The following is a 19,258-nucleotide window of genomic DNA, read 5'->3' as shown; positions in this document are numbered from 1 at the left end:
TTCTTCATTGATCCATTAGTTATTTAACAGTATGCTGTTTTATTTCCAAGTATTTGTGTATTTTCCCCCCAATTTTGTTATTAAATTCTAACTTCACTCCCTTGTGGTCAGTGAAAATACTTTGCATGATTTCAATTCTCTTAAATGTATTGAGACTTGCCTTGCAACCAATTATGTTATGTGGCCTATTCTGAAGAATGATCCATGCACTAGAGAGGAATGTGTATTTTTCTATTGTTGGGTGGAGTGTTCTACCAGTCTGTGTATCTAGTTGGTTTATAATGTCAGTCAGGTCCTGTTTCCTTATGGGTCTTCTTTCTGTTTTTCCAATAGTAAGAGTAGTGTATTAGGGTCTCCAATTATTGTAGAGCTATTTCTTCCTTCAAATCAGTGTTTGGGTTACATATTTAGGGGTTCTAATGTTAGATGCTTGGGAGCTCTGGTAGCATAGTGCCTCAGGCACTTGACTGCTAACCAGAAGGCTGATGATTCAAGCCCACCAGCCACTCCTTGGAAGGAAGATGGGGAAATCTACTTCCGTAGTGATACTGCCTCAGAAACCCAAGGAGGGGTCGCTATGAGTCGGCTCTGACTTGACGGCACATAACAATGTTAGATGCTTACCTATTTCTAATTGTTTGTTCTATCTTCTTAATGAGTTGTTCGTTTTATCATTATATAACATCCTTCTTTGTCTCTTAACAACAGATATTGATTTAAAGTCTATTTTGTCTGATGTTAAAAATCACAACTCCAGTTGTTTTTGTAACTATTTGCATGGATGATTTCTTTCCCCATTTTTTCACTTTCAACCTATTTGTGTGCTTGGGCCTAAGGTGTGTTGCTTGCAGACAGCATTTAGTTGGATCATGTTTTCTTAATCAAGTCTGCCTCTCTGCCTTTCGACTGGAGGACTTAGTCCATTTATATATATTACTGTAATTACAAAAAAATGAAGTTTTGCCATTTTGTTACTTGTGTATATCTTATACCTTCTTTTACCTTTATTTCCTGTAATACAGGTATGCATCACTTCCTGTCCATGATACGTTCTGTGAAATACTTACGTGATCTGGGCCTTCTGCGAACACTGTATTATATACTTAGCAAAGCCAAAAATAACAAACTAAAACCAAACTCACTGCTGTCGAGTCAGATATGACTCACAGTGACCCCTCCTTGGGTTTCCAAGGCAGTATCATTATGGAAGTAGATTGCCCAACCTTTCTTCCAAGGAGTGGCTGGTGGGTTTGAACCACCAGCCTTCTGGTTAGCAGTCAAATGCCTTAAGCTTTATGCCACCAGAGTTCTCAATGCTTAGCAAAGAGACATGCCTAAATTGCAAGCAAAAACATTCACTTATTTTCTATCTTGGTGTTAGTAACCTTTTGTTTCACTTCCAAATCAATACTTCTCCTTTGCCTTTTGCTGCTCCTATCACTAGCAGTGGTTTTGCTGCATTTGGGAGCTATGATGCACTTCATGGTAATATACACCTGGCAGCACAATTGTCTGTACGCAAGAGAAATGAGATACATGTGTTGCATGCAGGGAGCTGTTGCATTCACTGAATCCACTATGTCCCATTTGCTAATCAAGATTTCTGAACTCTACTATAACCTTATGGGACCATGGATGTTACCTGTAGTGGGACATAGCCTAAATGAATGTTATGCAATACATGACTGCACTGTCAACTTTTATGTTTTCTTGAGATTTGAAGTGAACTATTTTCTTCTCTCCTTCTTTCCTTCTGCATTTTTTAGATATTTTCTTTGTGGTTACCATGAGTGATATATTTAACATATTGCTTTGATAACAACCCAGATTAAACTGGTATTAACAACTTCAGTAACAAAGAAAAACTCTTTCCTGTACCATTCCCTTCCCCACCCATTTGTGTTAACAATTCCATCATTCTACAGCATGTTCCCTGTGACATATATGCACTTATTTTTTATTGCATTTGCCATTGTAAAGTAAGAAGGCATCATAACGAGTATTCCAAATACAAACTCACTGCTATCAAGTCGATTCCAACTCATAGCAACTTCTTGGGTTTCTGAGGCGGTATCTCTATGAAAGTATATTGCCCAGTCTTCCTTCGGAGGAGTGGCTGGTGGGTTTGAACCACCAGCCTTCTGCTTAGAAATCAAATGCCTTGGGCACTATGTCACCAGAGCTCCCATAACTAGTATTAGCAAGCAGGAATAAACCTTAAAACTTGCCCTTATATACTTGTGCCTACAACTACCTTTAATGGAGATTTTTTCTTTTCCTTACGGATGTCTTTTGAGTTGTTGTCTAGTGTCCTTTCTTTTCCATATGAAGGACTCCTGTTAACATTTCATGTAAGTCGAGTCCAGTAGTGAAGAACTCCCTGAGCTTTTGTTTTTCTAGGAATGCCTTCATTTGCCCTTATTCTTGAAGGACAGTTTTTCCAAATATAGTATTCTTAGTTGACAATTCTTTCAGCATTTTGAATATGTCATTTCATTGCCTTCTGGATCTTTAAGCTTTCTAGGGAAAAACCAATATTTGTTCTTATTGGGGATCCTTTCATGTGACTGTTCACTTCTTTCCTGCTTTCAGAATTCTCTTTTTAGAGAGCTTGATTATAATGTGTCTCAGTATAGTCCTCTTTGTGTTTATCCTACTTGAATTTGCAATATATATGTCCTTTATCAGATTGGGTAAGTTTTCTCCCATTATTTGTGCAAATATTCTTTCTATTCCTATCTATCTCTCATCTCCTTCTGGGATTCCTGTGATGCATATGTTGGTTCACTTAATGTTTCCCTGTAATTCCAATACACTGTGCTCAGTGATATTGATTGTCCTCCCTTGTTGCTCTTCAGCCTCCACAGCTTCTATTATCTTAGCCACCAGTTCACTGATTCTTTCTTCTGCCTGATCAAATTTGTTCAATCCTTCCAATGAGTTTCTTGTTTCAATTATTGTCATTTTCAGCTCTGGTATTTATTTGGTTTCTTTTTATAACATCTATTTCATTATTTAAGGACCCCTGGTAGCACAGTGGTTAAGGGCTCAGATGCAACCCAAAGGTCAACGGTCTGAAACCACCAGCCACTCCGTAAGAGAAAGATGTGGCAGTCTGCTTCCATCAAGATCACATCCTTGGGGCAGTTCTACTTTAAAGGACTGCTACAATTCAGAATCAACTCAACAGCAACAGGTTGGGTTTATCTCTTAATCTAAATTCTCACTTCCTTCACTCATCATCTTCCTGATTTCATTTTGTTCTGTTTTTCTTTAGTTCTTTGAGCTTGTTTAATATTGTGTTATATTCTTCCAGTCTGTTCATTATTCTGGCTTTCACAGCTAAAATTCCTCTCCATCTCATTCACTTGGATGGACCATAATTTCTATTTTCTTTTTGTACCTTATAATTTTTTCTTGAAGCCAACATCAGAATTTTACAAGTGGTTGGCTTTTTGTAGTATCCCAAGTATTCAGTGTTTTCAACAGCACTACCTTCTGCAAGAAACTCTTAAGTGGACACAGTCTTCAGACTTTGCTTTCCACTCTCTCCCCTTTCTTTGATAGCCCCCTCTCCCTCTCTGTGATAGCTCTGTTTGTAAAAGTCCAGACTAAGTTTTCTATCCTTTAGCAGCTCCCAAACAGAATAGAGAACATGCACTAATCAATCCATCTGGGAGGGGTACAGCCTACTTTCTTTGGTTATTGCTCTCTCCCTTGTTGTGTGAGAAGGGTGTGCACATTTTTAGTCCTTTAGTGGCTCCCAAACTGATCAGAAAGCCCACACTGAACTGTGAGCGGTGCTGGGTGCAGTCTTCTTTGTTTGCTGTTCTCTCTCCCCTACTATATAAGGGTCTACTTATCTCAGAACCGTCTCCCACACTCAGGTAAGCCATGGGCCAACTGGGACCATGGCAATAATTTTTCTGTCATACCAGGAGGCAGAGGGGAGGGCACACCCCAAGTGGATCAACAGGGAGATGTCTTACTAATTTCAGAGCTGAGTGGGGCTCCCTTTCTTGTGCATAGGCAAGCCATAGATTCACTGGGAGAGCAGACTTCACTACCACTGTTATTCTGTATGCCCTGCTAATGTAGTCTGTAGCAGCTAGCAGTCCAACATGACAGGAGGAGAAAGAGCAGGGTCCATGGAAGAAGTACTTTTCCTATCATGAGGTTCATCATTGACTTGTTTCTATGCACAAGTCCTTGCTGAAGTCCACTGCCTATCAATTCAGAGTCCCACAGGGCTAAGCACAGATCTCTTGTACTTCTTGGTGTATGTATGGAGAGGTTCTTAGACCTGCTCATGATGACATTTTCACAGAACTGCTCTCCACTCTTGCATTCTACTTGACCCTGTGGAAGGCTCACTTCTCTCTCAAGGAGAGCCACTACATTTCTCCAAAATGTAATCAACATAAAACATGGCTGACCTTTTAGTTCCGTTGAATAAGCCATGATTTAGGCACATTCTGGTTAGCATTTAAGCTTTGTCTTGGTAATTTTTACAAAAGGGTATAGTTCAGGCTCTACTCCTTCTATTTTAGTAGTGCTTTTTTCTCAGGTTTTTCCAAGAACTCCTCTGTTAATTCCTTTGGCTCTTGATCTTGTGTCAGTAGTCATTAACAGAGCATAATCTATTTCCCTTCATATCCACTCCTCTCAGGAATTGGAAGAGTACTTACTCCTACTTTCTGCTAGCAATCATAATCCTTAAGAGATGTTACAAAAAAAAAAAAAAAAAAAAATCACTGACAGTGAAATTAGTAAGCCATGAGACCTCAGATCTCATCCTAAAGTTATAATATTTTAAACCAAATTCCTAACACTATTATTTTAACAGGAGCACTGCTGGCATAGTGCCTGAGGCATCTGACTGCTGACCAGAAGGCTGGCAGTTCAAAGCCACCAGCCACTCCTCAGAAGGAAGATTGGGCAATCTACTTCTGTAGTGATATCACCTTGGAAACCCAAGGAGGGGTCGCTATGAGTCAGATCTGACTTGAAGGCAGTGAGTTTGGTTGTTTTTATTATTATTTTAATGGTATTAAAGTTATTCCCTCACAAAATGTGCTAATTACTGGTCATTCTTTAACTGTGATACTGCTATAATGCCACATTTTCAGTGTTAACCATAATTCATTATTTTCATTTTAATACCGGCAAATTTTAATTTTTTTATGTCTTATGATTATAAATCTTGAGCAAATTTTCTTTAGCTATAGCAGAACACTGAAGTAACCACCCAGAATATTTAGGCTGTTTTATATCTTTATTCTGATTTAACATAAGATAAAACATTGTTTACACAACATTCCTAAGAATGACTTAGGATAAGAGATTATTTAATCCAGACCTGTAATTCCAGACATGTCAACTGTTATAACCTCAGTTTTACAAAGAAATAAGTGAGGCCCAGGGAGAGTAGATTGCCTCAGTCCTAAAATTACTGAATCAGATAATACCAGTTATCCTGTCACTACAATACCAGTATCCTGTTATTAGTTTTACCCATGCAATTCATAACACAAAACTATACAACACAAAAATGAGCATTGTTCAGTGCTTAAGAAACATAAAAAATTACTTGGATTTTACTATTATATTTTTTATAAGAAAAATATACCACTTAAGACATATTTCAAAAGGATTTCAACTGATGCCGAAAATATCTTTGAAAAAGAATCTTAATATTCTTTCGCCATGTAATGCCATGTAAAATTACAAAGAAATCATTTCTAAATTAAATTATTTACTATATTTCAAACAACCTTTACTTATAATATACAAGCTATTTAATTCTCATTATCAAGCTTAATAACATACACTGAAGATTATAGCTTAACAGTTTAAAACTAGTCCAAAGATACTAATTTCAGTTATATTGCCATAAAAACTAAGTCTTATTCTAAACATTATTTATAACTTTAGTTTAAAAAATTTAAAATTACATAGATCACTGGAATTAACATAGTATAAATCTGAAGCTGACTTTGATAAATTAAAATGTACATGGTGAACCCCAGAGCAACCACTAAAAAAATAACTACCAAAAGTACAGTGAAAAAAAATTAAAGAAATTTAAATGTTACATTAGAAAATATTCACTTATGGGTGGGAGTGCCTGGGAAGGAAGGACACAGTGAAGAAGTTAACTGTGGGAGGAGAGCTGTTATATTGCAGGGAACTGCAGTCAATGTCATTAAGCAAAATGTGTATGAACTGCTATATGGAAAATAAATTTGCTCTGTAAATTTTCACCCAAATCACAATAAAAAATTTTAAAATGAGAAAATATTCACTTAACACAAAACAAAGCAATAAAGGAAGATTTTTGTAGCTAGATGCCATCAAATCAATTCTGCTCAACTAATCAGGGAACAGGAGGAGCTCTGGTAGCATAGTGCCTAAGGCACTTGACTGCTAACCAGAAGGCTGGCGGTTCAAACCCACCAGCCACTCCTCAGTAGGAAGGTTGGGCATTCCTACTTCTGTAGTGATACTGCCTCAGAAACCCAAGGAGGGGTCGCTATGAGTCGGGCCAACTCGAGGGCAAATAACAACAACAACAATCAGGGAACATTAACCAGGAGAGACCATATGCGAGGCCTAAGACAACCTCAATAAATATAAAACTTTAACACAAAGTATGTTCTCCAACTATAATGGAATGAAATTAGGGTAACAGGGAAAATTTTGTAAACTCACAAATAAGTGGAAATTAAACAACACACTCCTACATAGCCAATGGTAAAAGAAGATATCAAAAGGGAAATCAGGAAATACTTTCAAATCAATAAAAATGAAAACATACTTATGAGATACACCTAAAGTAATGCTTAGAGGGAATTATAGCTGTAATTGACTTTAAATTAAGAAGACATCAAATCAATAACTTAACCTTCCACCTAAGAAAAACAGGAGCGAAAACTAAACTTGAAAACTAAATCTAAAGCAAGAAAAATAAAGGAAATAAAGATTATAAAGGAAGTTTATAAAATAATAGAGAAAATGAACTAAATCAAAATCTGTTTCTTTGAAAAGATCAACAAAATTTATAAACTTTTAGCTAGATTGACAAAGAAAAAGAAAAGACTCAAATTACTAGAATTAGAAATGAAAGGGGATATACTACTGATCTTACAGAAATAAAAAAAAACTAAAAAGAAATAATCTAAACAATTACACACCAAAAAGTTAAGTAACTTAAGATGAAATAGACACAAACACTACTAAAACTGTCCCAAGAAGAAATAAAAAATCTGAATAGATCTGTAACAAGCAAAGACATTGAATTAGTTAATAAGCAAAACTACCCACAAAGAAAAGGAGCTTGGGTGGTGTAGTGGGTAAGGCATTTGGCTGCTAACCAGACGGTTGGGGGTTCAAATCCACTAGCTGCTCCACAGGAGGAAGATGAGGCAATCTACTTCTGTAAAGATTTACAGTATTGGAAACTCAATGGGGGTTGCTATGAGTTGGAATTGACTTGATGGAAGTGGGTTACCCACAAAGAAAAGCCAGATGACTTCATCACTTAATACTAGATTTTTCAGAAACTTTTCCAAAAACTAGAAGCAGGTAGAATACCTCACCAATGATTCGCTGGGGTGAGAATTATCCTGATACCAAAACCAGACAAAGATATCACAAGCAAAAAAACTACAGACCAAGATCTCTTATGAAAATAAACATAAAAATCTTCAACAAAATACTAGTAAATACTATCCAGCCACATATAAAAAGAATTATACACCATCATCAAGTGCAATTTGTCCCAAGAATGCAAGATTGGTTTAATATCTGAAAATCAATTCAGGTAACACATCATGTATCAGCAGAATAAAAAGCAAAAGTCAGATGATCAAACCAATAAATACAGAAAAGGCATTTTGACAAAATTCAACAATGCTTCATGACAAAAACACTTTGAAAACTAGGAGTAGAAGAGAATTTCCACAACTTAAGAAAAGATATCTATGGGGGTATGGTGGGGAGGGGGAGAAACAAACCCCAGCTAACACTAATACCTAATGTTGAAAGACTAGATGCTTTTTCTCTAATATCAAGAATAAGAGAAGGATATTCACTCTTTCCACTTTTACTCAAAATTTGCTGGAGGTTCTAGCCAAGGCAGTTAGGAAAGTAAATAAATAGCCTGATACAGACAGTGAGACAGATGGATAATAAATAAATAAATGGCATCCATATTGGAAAGGAAGTAAAAATATTTCTATTGACAGATATTTCTATATATAGTCATGATCTCATACATAGAAAATCTTAGGGAATAATATTTATGAAAAAATTTAACAAAATAAAATGCTCTGAAAACTATAAAACACGGTTGATAGAAATTAAAGCTGATATAAATAGGTAGGAAAACATCCCATGCTCATAGATTAGAAGATTCAACATTAAAATGGTAATGCTCCTAAACTGATTGGGAGACTTAGGCACTCCCTACCAGAATTCCAAGGAGCTCTGGTGGCATAGTGGTTAAGGCATCTGGCTGCTAACTGAAAGGTCAGCAGTTCAAACCCACCACCTGTTCCACAAGAGAAAGATGAGGCAGTTTTCCATGATAAAGCCTTGGCAACTCTATGGGCAGGCCTACAGGGTCGCTATAAGTCAGAATCAACTTGATGGCAGTGAGTTTGGTTTGGGTTTAGATCAAAATCCCAGCCAACTTCTTTGTAGAAATTGATAAGATGATTCTAAAATTCATATGGAATTGCAAAGGACCCAGAATAGCCAAAACAATCTTCACAAAGAATAGCAAAGCAGAAAGACTCACACTTACCTACTTCAAAACTTACTACAGAGGAAAAGCAACCAAGACAGCATGATAACAGCCTAAAGATAGACATATAAACCAATGTAATAGAATTGAGAATCCAGAAATAAACCCATGTATTTATCTATGGTCAACTAATTCTCACATAATTGATTTGTATCCATACAATGGTGAAAGGATAGTTTTTTTCAACAAGTAGTACTGGGACAAATGGAAAGGCACGTGACAAAGCATGAAGTTGGACTTTTACCTCACATCATGTACAAAAACTAACTCAAAATGGATCATAGGCTAAAAGGTCTTAAAGCAAACTTAAAGTAAACACTTTAAATCTTTTAGAAGAAAAACATAGGGATAAATCTTCATGAATGAATTTGACAACAGATTCTTAGATATGAAACAAACATCACAACCAACAAAAGAAAAAATAGATAAGCTGGACTTCTTGAAATTTACAAAAAATGGTGCTTCAAAGGGTACCATCAAGCAAGTGAAAAGACAACTCCCAGAATGGGAGAAAATAGTACAAATCATATCTGATCTGGGACTTGTATTGAGGATATATAAAGACTCTTAAAACTCAATAATAAAGATACAAATAACCCAATTTAAAAATGGACAAAGGATCTGAATAATTTCTCCGAAGAAAATCATACAAATGGCCTAAAAGCACATGAAATGATGCTCAACATTGTTAGTAACCGGGTGAATGCAAATCAAAACCACAATCAGATACTACTTTACACCTACTAAGATGGCTAGAAATAAATAAGTCAGTTAGTAACAAGGTGGTGGAGAGAATGTGGGAAAAGGAGAACTCTCAGAGAACTCTCATAAATGTCTAGGGGGAATATAAAATGTTACAGTGCTTTGGAAAACAGTCTGGCAGTTCCTCAAATGATTAAATGTAAGTTACTATATGACCCAGCAAGTCTACTACTCCAAGAGAAATAAAAACATGTTCACATAAAAACTTTTAACAATGTTCATAATACTATTGTTTATAATAGCCAAAAGGTGGTAACAAAACAAATGTCCATCAATGGAGAAAACTGATAAACAATATCCATACAGTGGAATATTACTCAGCCATAAAAAGGAATGAGGTACTGATATATGCTACAACACTATGCTATGTGAAAAAGCCAGTCATAAGACTATATATTGTATGATTCCACTTATATGTCTAAAATCAGGAAATATAGAGGTCAAATGTCTAGCAGTGATTTCTTAGGAATGAGAAAGGGAGGGCCAGATGAAGCCTATACGGACTGTTTTTGAGGTTGCAAAAATGTTCTAACTTCCTGGATGGCTGCACAAACCTGTGACTATACTAAAAACTACTGATTTGTATACTTTAAGTGAGTGAATTGTATGGCATGCAAATTGTATTTCAATAAAGCTATTTAAAAAACTAAAAATTTATGATCAAATGTTTGCTTATGATCAAATCAAGTAAGGTTTTTGTTAACTTCTGACAATTGTCTCGTTTTGTACTATCATACTACTATTCCCTCACAATACATTTTGACAAAGAAATTAGGTGAAAGTTAAATAAAACCTGGCCAGTTACACCTAATTTGTGACTGGATTTCAGAATTCTCTCAGAATTTACAAATTGAATACAAGTGAAATGTTTTCTGAATACAGATTACTATCCCATTACCTCAGTTGTTCACTCAGTCTTGCAAATAACCAAATAGTAAAATTCTTCATATCTTCCTATTATTACCTAATCTCATTGCCTAGGGAGCTCTGGTAGCATAGTGGCTAAGACACTTGCCTGCTAACCAGACGGCTGGCGGTTCAAACCCACCAGCCACTCCTCGGAAGGAAGGTTGGGCAATCCTACTTCCGTAGTGATACTGCCTCGGAAACCCAAGGAGGGGTCGCTATGAGTCGGGGCCGACTCGACGGCACATAACAACAACAACAACAACTCATTGCCTAAGCTCTTCCAGGCATACTCCCCAAAATGTAATCCTGACCCCCCGTCAGCAACTTGATGCCCTATCAAACACAAAACTCACTGCTATCAAGTTGATTCCCGCTCATAGTGACTCCCATTGGGTTTCCAAGGCTGTAAATCTTTACAGAAGTAGATTGCCTCATCTTTCTTCCATGGAGTAGCTGGTGGGTTTGAACCACTGACCTTCTGGTTAGCAGCCAAATGTCTTATCCACTACGCCACCAGAGCTCCTCAAAACCCTATATATTACTGTAATTTTGGATAGGTTATGTGATAGGTACTGTAAGAGACACATGCCTTCCATATTCCTACCTCTAAGGAATGAGAAACACTAAGAACCACTAAGACAAGAAAGAGAACATTGGTATGGTGGCCAGAAGAGTGAGCAACATTTTTTTTCTTTTTTTTTTAACATAAGAAATAGTAGCTCATGGCATTATAAAAATTTTCTACATTATCTGTTGGATGGTTACTTAGTCATACCCAATAATGCCATTCCTGCAGAGAAAAACTTAACTTGTCCATCCTGAGATATAGCAAAAAGAAGAAAACTTAAAGCCAGAGCTTGAGTTCTAGAACTGATCTGCCACTACAGATATGTATCCTTAGGAAAGGAATTTAACTTCTCTGGATCTCCATCTCATTAATCTGTAAATTAAGTGGTTTGAAAGCCCTAAGATTCCTTTCAAGTCCAAAATTCTATAATTCCAGGCCATGAAATACAAAATTACATCTAAAAATAGCATAAATTTAAGATAAAGACTCTAGCGCTATCAGATGCCAAAAAGGAAAAGGGAGGAAAAAAAAATAGGTAACTTCAAAAACACTAAAAAAAAAAAAAAAAAGTTTTAGAATATCAGACAGGTCAAAATTTAGAGGAGTCAGAGAAAATCTTTCTAGGAATGCCAGCTAACAACTTCCTCTTTCTTTTTAACATGCCTATTTCAACATTGGGAGCTCTGGTAGCATAGTGGCTAAGGCACTTGACTGCTAACCAGAAGGCTGGAGGTTCAAATCCACCAGCCACTCCTCGGAAGGAAGGTTGGGCAATCCTACTTCCGTAGTGATACTGCCTCGGAAACCCAAGGAAGGGTCACTATGAGTCAGGGCTGACTCGACGGCACATAACAACAACAACAACAATTTCAACATTACTATCAAGTAGTTAATTTACAAACCAAATATAAGTCAAAATTAATCACAATGACTATGCCAACTAACTCTCAAAAGAAAATATTAAACGTTCAACACTCATGTTTAAATACATTAATGCTCATAACTAAACTTCTGCTTTAAATACAGAGTATGCTATACACATCATGTTAAGATACTTCAAAACTGAATGGCTTCTACTTTATGTGTTTATCTACTTTTAAGATTTTTATATAGCCTTTGCCAATCTCAATGCTATTTCGATACAAATGGTTAACACACTTGACTGCTAACTGAAAGGCTGGTGGCTTGGGTCCACCCTTGAGATCTACTTCCAAAAAATTAGCCATTGAAAATCCTATGGAGCGCAACTATAATCAGATACACACTGGGTTACCAAGAATCAGAATCAATCTCACAGTGTGGTAGTTAAGTTGTGTGTCAACTTGGCTGGATCTGGCTTTGAGTGGCTGGGCAGCTGGATGTAGTTATTCCCCATGATGAGACTGGTAATCAGCTCCATGGTGGAATCTACGGGAGCAGCTGAGTAGCTGCCTTCGGGATGTGATATGCTTCTAAGACTTAAGAATACAGCTTTTTTGGCTTGCTTAGAACCTGCATTTAGCCAAGACTTCATCTCAATGGCCTGCCATCTTGGGACTGTTAATGGACTTTAATTAGTGGCCTGTTGTAATGCTAAATAATCGGGACTGTGTTATTTTACTTGATGACCTTGTGTTTGTAAGCCTCAGCAGCCAGCAGCTATCTGAGTTAAGCATATCTCCAGCTTCAGTGGGCTGGGAGCAAGAGGCAGGGGGTTTGGTGGGTTTTTATATTTCGCTGTTACTTAATGAAAGGCAGAGCTGAAGCCCAAGGTCAGGGGGCTCTCACCCAGCCCCTACAGCTGGCACTTTGAACTCGGACATCTAGCCTCCCAAACTGTGAGAGAATAAACTCCTGTTTGTTTAAAATCACCCATTTGTGGTGTTTTCTGTTAGAGCGGCACAAGAGAAACAAAACACACAACAACTGGTTTTTCACTGGTATATCATCTAATTCCTGTACTTAAGTATTTATTATCTAAGAGTTAAAGAAAAATGATTAAACTGAAAACTGTAGTCTAACTTAAGCCATTTTCTTATTTAGTATAGAACATGAAATCAAGAGTATGAATGAATTATTTCAACCAATTCATGGTTCATTACTAATACCTTCTGATGATCAGTTATCTGGCACAGAATACTACTTTATGAGCAAGGCTCTTCTCAAATAAAAAACCCACACTTCATTGGCCTTAAATCTTGTCTTTGTTATGAAGTTTTTTTTTTTTTTTTTTTTTTTAAAAAGGGGAGCTTAAAAATGTATGTACTTTCCAGAGCTGCCAGGTTATAGATATGTTTTTACAGATCATAGCTAAAAATGTATACCTCAATATTAGAAAACATTTAAAAGGCAATTAGGTGTTCAATTAGTTGGAAATGAATTAGTAAGTTTTATTCAACAAATTCATGCTTGAATAATAAAAAAATCAAGTTTCTAGGTTTCTGATATACTACATAAAAATGACTATAATATAAATACATATGCATATGGAGAGAGAAGGACTATGTTAGTACATACACTGTCAAAAAGAACACATTACAAAGAGCTGTTACATTGTGGGGAACTGCAGTCAATGACATAAAACAAAATGTGCATGAACTGCTGTATGATACATCAATTTGCTCTATAAACTTTCACCCAAACACAATAAATTTTTTTTTAATACAGAATGCATTACAGACATTAGAAAAACATTTTGTTTTTAATTTAAAAAATAACTTTTATGATAGCTAAATATGAAAACCCACTAAACCTACTGCCTTGGAGTCCATTCTGACTAATAGTACTCCTATAGAACAGAGTAGAATTTCCAAAGTTATAAATCTTCAGGGAGGCACACCGCCTCATATTTCTTCCAGTAAGTGGCTGGTGGATTTGAACCACCATTTTGGTTTGCAGCTAAATTCTTTAACCACTGTACCACTAGAGCTCCTTAAATATAAAAGGTAAATTTAACTTAAAAAAAAAATTAGTAGTAGGAAGAGTAGCCAGAATTCTAGTGATAAACACAGCATAATCTGTTGAAATAAGCAATTTCCAGAGAAAATAATTCATGCCAGTGTATAAAAAGCGATTTTATTTTAGAATTTATACCAAAAGAACATTTGAAATCTGTGTGTTACTCTAGTACAGTAAGGTAGGAAGTCCAACCTTAATACAGCCTTGATCATAATATAGTCTGCCTTTTCACATATGCCTCTTAGTTTGTCCCAAAAGTTAGAAGATACAAGCAATTTCTCTCTGTTGATGTTAATTTTGGCAATATAATAGAAATGTCTTAATTCTTATTTTGCCAATTCTCTTAAGTCAATCTCATAAGGTCTGATTATCATTTTCTATGAAGAATCGGTAGAAAAGGAATAGTAATGTTTTCAAACTTTTTAAACAAGCTAAATCATAAATATCACAAAACAAAAAGTATACATAAGATGCTTTTAGATTTTCATTTTCCACTAACATTATTTTGTTCGCAATGGTTAATTAAAGTGATGAAAGGATTAATAACTTGCGTAGCCAACTTATGTATGGTTAATTTAAGAAGACTGATGGATATAGCAACCCAATTAAGAACCATGCACAAGGTGCTAAATGGATAGTGAAACCCATCATTTATATCATGCAGCTTCTTACAAAAAGTTAAATTGCTATAGTCTTTGTAGTGCTTATTTTTGTTCACTTTTAGAACTAACGAAAAATTTGCTCATTTTAAAACAAATAGCATGAAGTGGCATCTGCTTGTTCTCAGTGGCTTCACACAATGATTCTGACTTGGTTACATATAGTCTGATGTTTTTATCACCACAATGGGAAAAAAGAGAGAAAAAAGTGGTTTCAGAAGATGGAATCCAAGAAGGAACTGGAAAAGAATCCTCCGACCACAAAAAATCAGTGACAGATAACCAATATGAAATATAGGACACAATTTGCCAGTGCCGTAACAGAGGAGTACAACAATTAAAAAACAAACAAACAAAAAAAAACAACCCTCAATTTGTTTTTATAATGAATAGAACTAATAAATATTGATACATTCATATACTTTCACGTGAGGTTACTTTTGTTATTAATGTTTATACTTTTCTGGCATTAGTTTTTCCTCATCTTATTTCAAGATCTTACCATAAATTTCTGAAAAGTCAGTAATATGACTAAAGGCAAGAGCAAACTGTAAATGTGGTAATCCATCAGGATGTATTTTCACCTATGTAATAAATAAATCTGTTGTGTGGTTAAATTCTCTCGATCTGTATAAAATAATCCTATTAATCTATGAAAATTAATGATCATATTGGTTTTACTATGGCTCAAATCCTTAGAGAAACATTTAGCTTTCTGATTACTTATTAACATAAAGAAAACTGAATAAATCTTGTATTTATATGTAAACTACTGAGTATATATAAACAAAATAATATTAAAATAGAATATGCACTTAATTTATACTAAATTCTAATCATATTTACACAAGTTTTTCACTCTTAATTTTTAAATACACATCATTATTTTTGGAAACATTATCAGTCAAGTACATACAAAACTGAAATAAGACATCTAAGACAGATTGTGATTTTAAAATAAAGAATCTCTAAATAGCTATAAAAAATAGCTAGTAATGTACAATGTGTAAAATTGCAATAAAATAGTTATAATTCTTATAGAAATGTTAGTCCTATAATACTGAGCGATATTTACAAGCAAACATGATCCAAACAGCACATGCAGATTCAGGGTACGTAAACACTCGAACACGAACTGCTAGTCGCACCTGGTCTCCACGGCAACAGATTATCTCTTCACAGAAAGGAGACCTATGCAAGGAAGAAAATTTATTCAATTAAGAAGTGAATAGCCTTTACTTTTTTATTCCCAAGTGGAAAAAAACAAAACAAAACAAAAAAAACACTCCAAACTCATTGTTGTCAAGACAATTCTGACTCATGAAGACCACAGGTGTCACAGAACAAGCACTCTGTAGGGTTTTCAATGGCAGATTTTTCAGAAGTAGATCACCAAGCCTTTCTTCCGAAGTACCACTAAATCAGTATGTAAAATAGATTTTAAAAATCCTGTCTCTGCAACCAACTGCTCTGTAATCTCAGCCAAGCTATTCAAATTGTAGGTTATCTCCTCATAATCTGTAAATTTAAAAAAGTGCATCAGAGAAGATCAGAGATTCTCAACTGAGACTGCACTGAAATCATTGAGAAATACATCAAGATATACATATACTGGGGACTGCATTCAGACCTAAACCACCAATATTTGCAGCAAGTAGGTTCAGTCAAGTATATTTTATGAAAGCTCCCCATATGGCTCCATCATTCTTGAATTGGACTAACTAATCACTAAGAGTTCTAAGCCAAAATATTTATAATTCCATAAACTACACCTTACCGAAGACATGTGGCAAACGCACGCCTTGCATTTCTATACACAAAATGTATTGGGAACCCTTTAAACGTGTGACCATCAGGTACAGCCCTCCTTATGGCATCCTGAAATTCTTCATTGCCTGCAGATATGCTTGTCGTACGTTCAAATTCATAGGAAGCCAAAGCAGGTGATAAAAGATAGGAAAGCTGGTCTTCCCAAATGGTAGTGAGGCCAAGATCCTATGCCAATCAAAAGAGAGAGAGAGAAAAAAAAAAAAAAGTTAAATATATTTATATTTAAGGAGATCTGATGGTGGTTCAAACCCACTAGCCACTATGTGGAAGGAAGATGAGGCAGTCTGCTTCTGTAAAGATTTACAGACTTGGAAACCCAAGGGAGGTTGCTGTGAGTTGGTCAACTCGATGGCAGTTGTTTGGTTTTTGGTTTGGATGTTTACATTTAAGAAACCAATTATAGAAGATGTGTTGATTATTTTAATGCATTCCAAAAAAGATTTCTGAACCCTGTTATACTTTTTTAAAGTTCCTTTTATTACAGGAATAGAAATAAAAATAAAAGGAATTATAGGCATCATGTTTTCCTTAGAAAAAGTCAAAACGCATCAATATAATTATGTTCATAAAAGCCCCAAATTCTGTAATTTTTCTTTTTTCAAATATTTTATTGAGTTTTTGGTGAAGGTTTACCCAGCAGATTAGATTCCCATTCAACAATTACTACACAAACTGCTCAGTAACATTGGTTACATTCTTCACAAAGCATGAACATTCTCGCTATTTCTGTTCTGGTTGTCTCATTTCCATTAGTCTAGTTTCCCTGCCCCCTTATATTATCATCTTTTTTGAAAATAATTGTTGACCTTTTCGTCTCATATAGATGATTTTCTTAAAGAAACACACTACTCAGAGGTAATACTGTTTATTTTGTGAGCAAATACGTTATTTAGATAAAAGGTAACCACAGGGATAAATTTCAATTCAAGGTTTACAGAGTATCTCAGGGCAATAGTCTCAGAGACTTCCAGTTTCAATCAGTTCAGTAAGTGTGGTTGTTCTTCTAATAATTATGAGATTCAGTTCCACATTTTTCTCCCATTCTATCAGGGTCCATCTTTTTTTTTTTTTCCTTTTAATTGTGATTTGGGTGAAAACTTACAGAGCAAATACACTTTCCATACAGCAGTTCACATACACTTTGTCTCATGACATTGACCACAAGTTACCACAATGCAACATCTCCTCTCCTACTTCCTCCTGACAGTTACCTCTTCCTGTGTCCATCCCTCCATGCACTCCTGCCCCTGAGCTGTCTCCCTGTGCATAAGCAGCCCTTCTTTCTCTCATGCTTGTTCTCTCCAAGTAGTGTATCTACCTCAGGTAAGTGTTCAATTCATATGCCTATCTATTGTTTGGCTAGCAGCCACAGGTGTGAGTTCAATGCCAGACCTGAAGGGCAGCTAGAGGCCACAGTCTCAGTAGTTCCAACAGGCTCTATCGGGCCAGGAAACCTGGTCCCACCCCCCCTTTTTTTCTTTTCCAAATGATTCTGAGTTTTGTCCACATTGCTCTCCCTGTCTATCCAGGATCTCCTACATAGATCCTCTTCCAACTGGTTGACAGCAGTAGCCGGGCACCATCTAGTTCTTCTAGTCTCATAGTCGTATAGGCTGCAGATTGGATGGGGTATCAGTCACTAGGACTAATTGTTTCCATGAATTTTTGGTTTTCTTCATTCTTCTTGGCTCTGGATGAGGAGAGACCCATCGTTGCATCTAGATGGCAGCTTGCAAGCTTTTAAGATCTCAGTCGCTACCCGCCACAGTAGAAGGTGAAACAATGTTTGTGTAGTATGTTGTGCCAATTGAGCTTGATGGCCTCTGCGACTATGGTCCCGAGCCCACAGGTTCAACTACTCAGTCCCTCTGGGAAGCTGGCTATGACGAAGCAGTGACTACAACCTTGCCCCTTATAAGCTCCACTATACACCTGGGAATTCAGATCATACATAGTTATAGGACCATTGTCTGCCAACCCTATACATGTTCTTTGGTACACTCCTCACTTCATAGACTTACCTAATAGTTCAGCCTGTCCACCCATATACCCGTGTTTGCCTTCACTGACCACACCAGACTATATGTACAAAAGGGTTCATCTTTGTTGTCTGTACTTCCCATGTACCTCTCTCTTTCTCATTCTCAATGCCACTATATTGATCACTCACATTTGGTACATTGCCCTTCTCTTCATCCAAATCAAAACTTACCTCTATCTATCTAACAGTATTCCCTCCCCTCACCTACCACTCCTGGTAAGCAACAAAGAAAATAACCTTCTATAGATAAATGTTTCCTTGACTTTTACAACAACGGACTAATACAATATTTGTCCTTTTGTGATTAACTTACTTTACTCAGCATAATGTCCTTCAAGTTCATCCATGTTATGCGGTGTTTTGCAGATTCTACATTATTCTTTAGGGTTGCATAGTATTCCATTGTGTGTATCTACCATAGTTTGGATTTGATGGACATCTAGGTTGTTTCCATCTTTTAGCTATTGTAAATAGTGCCATGAAGAGCATGGGTGTACATATGTCTGCTCTTGTCATGGCAGTTTTGACTACTGTGGCTGTATAGTAGGTTTGGAGATCTGGTAGTGTGAGATCACCTACGTTCTTCTTCTTCAATAGTGCTTTGCTTATCTGAGGTCTCTTTCTATCCCATATAAAGTTAATGATTGGTTTTTTCATATTCCTAAAGAATGTTGATGGGATCTGGATTGGGATTGCATTGAATGTATAGATTGCTTTGGGTAGAACTGACATTTTCACAATGTTCA

General features: G+C 36.1%; 1 protein-coding gene across 1 annotated transcript in view; it reads right to left on the bottom strand.

Moving 5' to 3' along the window:
• Positions 1 to 15,693: 15,693 nt before the first annotated feature.
• The window catches only part of CEP76 (centrosomal protein 76), a 60,968-nt gene continuing 57,403 nt past the window's right edge, over positions 15,694 to 19,258 (bottom strand). Inside the window, exons 11-12 of the mRNA XM_007951675.2 lie at positions 16,419 to 16,636; positions 15,694 to 15,832 (exon numbers count right to left, since the gene is read on the bottom strand). Of these exons, the coding sequence (XP_007949866.1) occupies positions 15,694 to 15,832; positions 16,419 to 16,636 (357 nt within the window). The remainder of the gene's footprint in view (positions 15,833 to 16,418; positions 16,637 to 19,258) is intronic.

Source organism: Orycteropus afer, unplaced genomic scaffold (genome assembly GCF_000298275.1).
Source record: "Orycteropus afer afer isolate SDZICR_OR568_19922 unplaced genomic scaffold, OryAfe1.0 scaffold00307, whole genome shotgun sequence".
Taxonomy (NCBI): domain Eukaryota; kingdom Metazoa; phylum Chordata; class Mammalia; order Tubulidentata; family Orycteropodidae; genus Orycteropus; species Orycteropus afer.
The sequence above is the reverse complement of the archived record's forward strand: the minus strand, read 5'-3'. Positions and strand labels throughout refer to the sequence as shown.